Genomic DNA, 8,441 nt, shown 5'->3' with positions numbered 1-8,441 from the left:
AATATCCATGTGAATATCGATAGTTCGATATTTTTGTTATGTTCAACAGTATCGAATTCGTTATTTTTATTTTATGAAATTTTGTATATTTCAGAAAGGATTGATATCAATATTTTAAATTATTATTAAAAATGTATCAATTTGAAAAAAAAAGTGATTCAATGTACCAGTTTTGGTACATTTGTACGAATAGTGGCAACCGTGGGTGTATCCACTACACACGAATGTACCAACACAGATAAAGATTTGGGTGAAAATCATTCTGTCACCCGTGCCTATTTACTGCATATTGCTAAAAGGTGGCACAAGTTACTGCGCACAGCAATGCGCTGCCAAAGAGTTGCTTGCCTTTTTCTTAACTAAGTCAGTTTTGTTGCCTGCGCGCGATATATCCTATAGGATTAAGATGGATAAGTGAGCACGCACGATAAAAAAGTCATAAGATTTGTTGAGAGGCATAGGCACCCTTGCAGTTTTTTCTTTGCGTGCTTGCACTTTACTTGCCTGTACGTTTGAAGTTGGCGACGCCGCTGCCAGTGCAGTCCGACTGCAAAGGCGAATCAAATACATGTTAAATGAAAAATATTACATATTTAGATAATAATTATTGACTGATAAAAAATATATGTATTCATATATGTTCACGATAATAATGTAACCTGAGACCTAACCTTAAAATTACCATGTTACTAACATGTTGAAATCCGTACACACAATGAATGCTAAGCCTACGCTTATTACGCGGCTAGCTGATGGACATCTTTCTGTAGCTGATGGGTAGCCTACAGTTTTTGTGAGGGATATCAAACAGACATCCCTCGGCTGTTTGTGAGAATACATAAAAATGTCATACAATTTTTTGTGCGCCGCTGCCAGTGCAGACAAAACGAGACAGCAAGCGGGATCTTTCACGCCTGTGCTTATATGCCTGCCGATCGCATCCCAATTTCCCATGCGTGACTGCAGCGCGAGTGCTTGCAGAAAAAATAAAAATCATGTAAGTCTAAAACTGTTATCAAATCTGAACAATTTTTTTAAATAAAAAAAAATGTAAAAAATGGACGAAAAATCTTGGAGGCATTAAAGTGTTAGTTAAGTTTTTTAGGGGTAAATCCATGTTGCCCGTCATCATGCAAAGAGTAGCAGTGGACCAATATCCAGTCCTTATAGACACGGGCGCGCCTAAGAACTTTATCAGACCACATAAATGGTTAAAAGGCGCCCGACCAGTAGATTGTCCTTTCACAATCCACTCGATTCATGGTACAACAAGAGTCACGTAAAAATATTTTGTCTCAATGCTAAACATATAAGCAACCTTTTTTCTCCTATCGGACTTGTCAACGTTCAATGGAATTCTAGGCCTATTAATATAGGCATGGGCGTCGCTTTGTCTGGCGTCAGGACAACTTAAATGGGGTACAGAGGTCGAACTAATTACCTACCACACCTGTTACTAATGTCAACTTCACAAACGTAGATTATACAGAAGCACCCCCACTTGTAGGAAAAACGTTCTTGAAGTTGCTAACAACCAGTCAAAAGGCCTTTGCAGTTCCGAATGCAGTATTGGCATATAACACCTCAGTCGTCGCGACCATTAGGACCATTAGGACAACTAAGGAACCTGTCTATGCTAAGCTTTACCCATACCAAATGGGAGCAGCAGATGTCGTTAATAAGCAAATGCAAAATCTGTTAAAGAACGACATAATACAAAAATCAGTGCCCCCTTACAATAACCCGATATGGGCAGTAGATAAGAAATTGGCGAGGCATTGAATAAAAATATGAGATTGGTGATAGACTTCCGAAAACTTAACGAGAGAACAATACCTGACAGGTACCTTATGCAAACATCTCGATGATATTGGGAAATTTGTGTCAAATTTCTCAATACAAGACCTCAAGTCTGGCTATCAGCAGATCATACTAGGAGAACGTCAACGCGAAAAGACTTACTTCTCGGTGAACGGGGGGAAATATGAATACAAAAGACTCCCTTTCGGCTTTGAAGAATGCATCAATCATTTTTCCAAGAACCATCGACGACATACTGCGAGAGCAATTCAGCAAATTCTGCTATATCTATGTCAATGATGTGATTATCTTCTCCAAAGACGATGAGTCCCATGTGAACTTGGTCGTAATGAGTTCATTAGGGACTTCGCTGCAATAGCGAGACCAATTTCAAGCATCTTAAAGGGAGAAAATGGAAGAGGTCATTAATTATAGGTCCAGGGGCATACAAATTGAGTTCTCTGAGGCCCAACGGCAAGAGTTTCAGAAGTGTAGTATTTTGACATCCGAAGATGTCATTCTTAGCTACCCGGAATATACGATATCATTGCTAGACGAACTCGAAGACGTGGTCTCACCCAGTTGCACTGTGATTTGCATAAACTTGTAATGGTACAATAGCTCAGCACAGGAAAACATAAAGCAGGTACTCTCCGAGTACAACTTTACAAAGACCGCGCAAAATTGCAAGACGTGCGCTTGGGCTTAATATGATAGACATCCTAAGAAGCAGGAGCTTGGCGAGAATCCGCACGCAGGAGAAATGTTACAAATAGACATTTTCTACATTTTTTCTGACTGCAACAACAAGTTTTCGAAATTTGCTGTCGTATAACCAGTTCTATTAAGAACCATTGTGGATCTAACCCAGCATAAATCAGCTGATGAATTTGTTCCCAATAGCCAGATCTATCTACTGTGACAATGAACATTCATTCACAAACAATTATGACTATGCCTGCAAACAACTATTGGGTTAGCGTTTCAAATGCTTCACTATTACATAGCGCCTCAAATGGTCAAGTAGAGGGTTTTCACAGCACTCTATTCGAACCAGCCAGATGCCTAAAGATTGATAAGGGTATTAGTATCAATATGCTGGCTACAACTGAGTAGAATAAATCGATTCATTCGGTCATCGATAAAAGACCATTTGATGTGGTTCAAGCGCACCCCGACGAGCCGCAAAGAAATATACAAAACAATATCAGAAATACCCAAACGGCACTAATATCTAAACGACACCGATCTAACCGGAGTCTCCGAAACAAACTAACTCCTTTGTGTGACGAGAATGCCGTGGAAGCAGACGTCGGGGCTGAGGTCCCTATTGTCCACAAGCACATCTTGAACTAATCACTATGAGAAAAAGGTCCTTGGACCTTGGGTTTTTCTTTTCAACACAAATTTATTAGCCACTTTGCTTACTTCTTTCAATTAATGATAGGCCTTAGATATTAAAGATTGCTTTCATTTTAAACTCTGGCGGTGGTGGTTTACCCATATAAAAAATTACAAAATAGTTGACAGATCCATTTTTACAGGTTTGATCTTATTTTCCTCCTGTCCTTGCATTGGCTTCGGCCCGCATTTCCGACTACTCGAATGCCAAATACATCCTGGTTTGGGAAGGTTTGCCTATGTTAAACACTTCGGAGTACGCACGTGTCGTAGAAGAAACAATCAGACTAATTGATGTTTCCCCAGTCACATATGAAAAAATGTGTATAAAGCTCACCTGGAGAATTTGTTGGATGCGTTGAGCGTACACCAGGGTAGCTAGAAGTCTAGATCTGCTATGTTGAATGTCGTGCAGGCACTCTGGACGCAAAAGATTTAGAAAACATAAAATTCATAGAACTACAATTGATATACGGGAACTATTGACAAGTTGATATAAAGAACAGAATCAAATTAATCAACTCACAACCACTGTCAATGGGATTCTCAAAGCCGCCAAAGACACACAAGTTGACACAGGTCACTTGTATGAGACCCTTTTAGCTAGAAACGGAAAGTCGATAACGGAGGTGCAAAATTGAATGCTGACAATAACGTTAGCAATGACGTACATTATTAGCCTAAATACTACATAGACTTGAAATCAATTGGACTTGAGGAGCCCACCACCCCACCTTGCCCATAGGATAACTTTTGTACGTTTCGTCCGTTACATAATATATTTTATCATTAAGGTCCCGAATAAAAAGCCACCAATGCAACTATAAATGGCATATAAACATCACGGCTAATCGTGAGATATGTTGAGTCTGTTAAATGAACGTAATATGGAGACAATCCAAAAGTTTCGGTTGCCAATGGACGAAGACCAGTTGCACCAAGTGGTGTTCAAACGAACTCGATCACATCACTAAGCAGAAATATATAGAGCGTCAAACAGCAAACAAAGTGCTATTCAACCAAACGACTCAGCCTGGAACCCCAGAGCAGCCGAACGAAATCTAGAACCCCAGAGTGCGCTCGGCTGTTTCGAGTTCGAAGCGTTCGTTCGAAAGCAAACACACAAGAAATCTGTTTTCAGTCGCAGATCACCTGCGTTACGATTGAGCACGGCTGCGTTTCTACGCGCTGTGCTCTCGTTTCTCTGTATGTGTGTATACATATTGTGGTACATAGCGCTCGCACGTTTGTGTGCGTATGCAAAAGACATGTCTTGTTGTGCTTGCTTTCGAACGAACGCTTCGAACTCGAAACAGCCGAACGCACTCTGGGGTTCTAGACATTCCGTTCGGCTGCTCTGGGGTTCCAGGCTGAGTCGTTTGGTTGATAGCACTTTTTTTGCTGTTTGACGCCTCTATATATTTCTTGCTTAGTGATCACATTAAATTGCATTTTCGTAAGCACTGCAGTAAGCAAGCGAGCAACAAATCAATTGCAAGCCATACATTTTTGCAATATTCAAGTAAACGCATCTGGCTATTCACAAGAAAGAGGAATAAAAGTTGAAACAGCTGATGCTACTTATAATAGGGTATTGTCATTCAACTTTGTTTTTGCCGGGAACAATGTATTTATTTTTATATTCACATTACACATTCTATGATATATATAAAAATATTACGAAAATAAGAAATACTGTTAAAGACTTGTCAGAATAATATGTGAATGTTACCAACTCTTTGTTTCCACTCTTGTTTTCTGATTTTACTTGGACTAGTGGACTAATGTGATGAATATTGTCATATTGTAAAAACATTTTTATGTACTGTCAACAATATATGTTCCTATATAAGCAATATTAAAACTATGGCTACCAGATTTCCGGTTAAAGACTGTTTGACATTTTTCCTCTCTGAATAACTTAGAAAAATGATAATCTATTCTTTAACAGACCAAATTGGTAGCACTGTGGCGGTGCAAACGGTAGAGCTGGGAAACTATCGATGGTAATACGGGGTATCGAAATTTTACCTTTCTGAGGCACCATCGATAGTTTTTTGTCACTATCGATGGTGCTGTGAAATATTATTAATGCGGACATACTTTTATTTTTACAAAGAAATTCATGGATTAAATAAAATTTATGTTAATTTCTTTGTCAAGACAGACATTTAAGTTTCTTATGTTATTTTTTTTTTATATTTTGTACACTTGAATTTTGTTTTTTTTTGTTAGAGAGTTGATCTTCCATTAAGTTTCCTATGTGTTGTTAGGTAAAAATTCATTTGTACATCGCACTGAAGTCATAAGTTTGATCTCTAATTTGTTAAGTTATACTTTTATATCATTAAATATATAAAATATTTATTATAACATTCAAAATTGCTTATTTTTTTAATTTTTTTAAAGTGCCGTACAAAAAAACGATACTATCGATAGTATCGAATCTTTGCTCAAAACATCGAAAATATCGAATGGGCCCACTATCGATAGTTTCCCAGCTCTAGTGAACGGTGTCATGACTGGTATATACTTAATCGACACTGTTTGGAGCGTTATCGATTTAATATCTTTTGTCATCATACGATATCGATACTTAGTTACTATCCCAATAAAAATCGTGGTATGTTAAATAACATGTGCCTGTAAAAAAAAGTTTTATTTAAGATTTTAATTACATTCGTTTAGCTTATACAAAACCATGGAGGAATATGCAAGAGAGCCATGTCCATACCGAATCGTAGATGACTGCGGAGGAGCATTTGCAATGGGCTGCATAGGCGGAGGTGTCTTTCAAGCAATAAAAGGATTCAGAAATGCCCCATCTGGAATGAACAGACGAATGGTTTGTAATCATATTTATATTGGTCATATTTATGTAATTATTCACTTTGAGATGAGCTTTCATTTATATGCATTGCCTTTGAAAAGTACTTAAATATACTGTGTTGTTTGGGATATCATATAATTTGTATTCTATCGCCTCTACCCTTCTCTGTGTTTACATAATTAATCATTTATAAATCGATTGTATTAATACACCATATTATCTTTAAAGCTTGGAAGCTTGGCTGCAATAAAGACGCGTTCACCAGTGATAGCCGGTAACTTTGCAGTTTGGGGTGGAATGTTCAGTACAATTGATTGTACACTTGTCCATTTTCGTAAGAAGGAAGATCCGTGGAATTCTATAATAAGCGGTGCGGCAACTGGAGGCATATTAGCTGCGAGAAACGGTACGTAAGCCGCAGAAATACAGTCTGGAATTCCACAGAAATCAATAGTAATAGTATTACGCGGTACCATAAAAAAAACACCGGAATAGAGTGAAATTTAAGCTGAAGTAATATATGTGGCCCCTTGAATAATTTTAAAATATATATGAACAATTTTCTAGGTATTCCTGCTATGGCTGGAAGTGCTATAATAGGGGGAGTGTTGTTGGCTCTTATTGAAGGTGTTGGGATATTATTCACAAGAATATCCGCAGATCAATTCAAAAACCCTTCTCCGCCAAGTGAAGATCCATCCGCTTTGGGAGACCCTGGAAAAAACTTTTCATTTGGACCTTCTCCAGGCAATACACAATACCAGTGATAAGATTTTTTCCACATTTAAGTTTAAATTAATGTTTATGCACAATAAAACCAATAAAAAAAAAGCTAGTTTTGTTGGATATCTATTAAATAGGCTTGCTTGCTTAAGCTTTTTTTTTTTTCTTTTCTTTATTAAGGCATACGGGGAATACCAGGAACCCCTTAGTGACCTTTGCTGCTGTTCATTCAGCCCGCAATCGGGCGCTCAAGACTGACTTATATATAGGTTACAGCTGACATGTATGAAATAAAAAATTATTGTAACACGATTCGAGTCCTGATTAAAACCACATTTATATATAAACATCCAAATCTTATTTATTTGCAAATGGATCTTCATTTGAAAAAGCAAGATTTTTAACAGCTGTGTTTAAGTATGGACGATTAACCCATTCTGTATCCACTGCTTTTATATTTTCCAAAGTGCCAAGCTTAATTTGATAAAGCTTTAGTTGAAATCTAGGTCCAATTTCAGTAATTGTCAGCTCCTTGTTTATATATTTGTATAGATGATGTCTGAATATGATGTTGTCATTATTGTTAATAAATGAAATTACTCTCTCAGACTTTTCCTTAGGCACAGGAAATAAGTGCTTAAGAATAGACACAGTTCTCAGGGCAATATTTGTCTTAAAATTACTAAAAATGAGATGCGGTTTCTGCTCACTCATTGGCCCAATATCTGGAATATCATGACGCATAACCACATCCGAAATATTGAAAAATGCCGTTGGGCCGAAAGGCAAGTGACATACCACAAGACTATCGGGAATACCTCGATGTTCATGAACAATTATGAAATCAGTTACATTGTTGGCTCGGCATGCCTGCATTAGCACATTTAATTGATATTTTCCTCTGTTCATCTGCTGGGCATTGGGCAAAATCAATCGAAGCTCTTTCATAAACATTTTCAATCTGGACGATGGATCATGAGAAGTAGTTAACATGATTTTCGGATCTTGACATCCTGCGAACTGGTACTCATCTATGGCTTTCAGGTTACTGCTGTCAACATCTAAGAATCGAGACCGATTTAGGTTGTAATTCATTATTCAGCTTTGCATATTTACCTCCATCATATTTAAGTGTATTGTACAAGTGAATACCCTTAGCCAGATGAGATGACTTTAAAGGTTTGTTATCTTGTAAATTTTGGGCTACATCTTCTCGATTTTTTTTCTTAGTCAAAATACGTTCCTTAACAGCCTTAGAATACAAGTATTCTCTGCGTTGTCTAGCCTGCTTTCTTAACATTTGAAATAGTTTATACTATTTATACTCTTGCAAAACGTGACTTAGTGATGTACATATCGACATCATTTTTTTTTTGGCGATATTTCCCGATGTTGTCGAAGTTAGGCGATGAATCGTTGATATATACGAACAGGTCCGAACAGTGCCTGCAATCCCAAATTAAGCAGGTATACATACATACATATATTCAAATTACTCATAGAACTAGTCTATTTTTGGAAGTTGATAGATTACTGTCTAAAGAAAAGGAAATCTTCAGCTTTTTTTGTTATGTTATATATTATATTGTATATTAAATGAAGGGAATATTGCTTTGGGCTTAAAAAAAACTTGTTATGCAGAAAAAAGATTTTGGAAATTCCTTCATATGATCGCTCTAAAAGCGAC

General features: G+C 37.3%; 2 protein-coding genes across 2 annotated transcripts; one reads left to right on the top strand and one right to left on the bottom strand.

Moving 5' to 3' along the window:
* The first annotated feature begins 5,743 nt into the window (after positions 1-5,743).
* On the top strand, positions 5,744-6,863 carry LOC117134692 (mitochondrial import inner membrane translocase subunit Tim17-A). Its single transcript, XM_033293197.1, has 4 exons — positions 5,744-5,824; positions 5,890-6,046; positions 6,260-6,437; positions 6,599-6,863. Exons 2-4 carry the CDS (start codon positions 5,903-5,905, stop codon positions 6,796-6,798), a joined length of 522 nt encoding a protein of 173 aa, XP_033149088.1. The 5' UTR covers positions 5,744-5,824; positions 5,890-5,902; the 3' UTR covers positions 6,799-6,863.
* Positions 6,864-6,907: 44 nt separating this feature from the next.
* Positions 6,908-8,106, bottom strand: LOC117134691 (U3 small nucleolar ribonucleoprotein protein IMP4). The gene is made up of 2 exons (XM_033293196.1): positions 7,871-8,106; positions 6,908-7,815 (listed from the first exon to the last, which is right to left on the bottom strand). The coding sequence occupies exons 1-2, from the start codon at positions 8,052-8,054 to the stop codon at positions 7,112-7,114; spliced, it is 888 nt and encodes a 295-aa protein (XP_033149087.1). The 5' UTR covers positions 8,055-8,106; the 3' UTR covers positions 6,908-7,111.
* Positions 8,107-8,441: the final 335 nt, after the last annotated feature.

The sequence above is a fragment of the Drosophila busckii genome, chromosome 2R (assembly GCF_011750605.1).
Source record: "Drosophila busckii strain San Diego stock center, stock number 13000-0081.31 chromosome 2R, ASM1175060v1, whole genome shotgun sequence".
Classification (NCBI taxonomy): domain Eukaryota; kingdom Metazoa; phylum Arthropoda; class Insecta; order Diptera; family Drosophilidae; genus Drosophila; species Drosophila busckii.
This window is presented reverse-complemented; position numbering and strand designations above follow the sequence as displayed.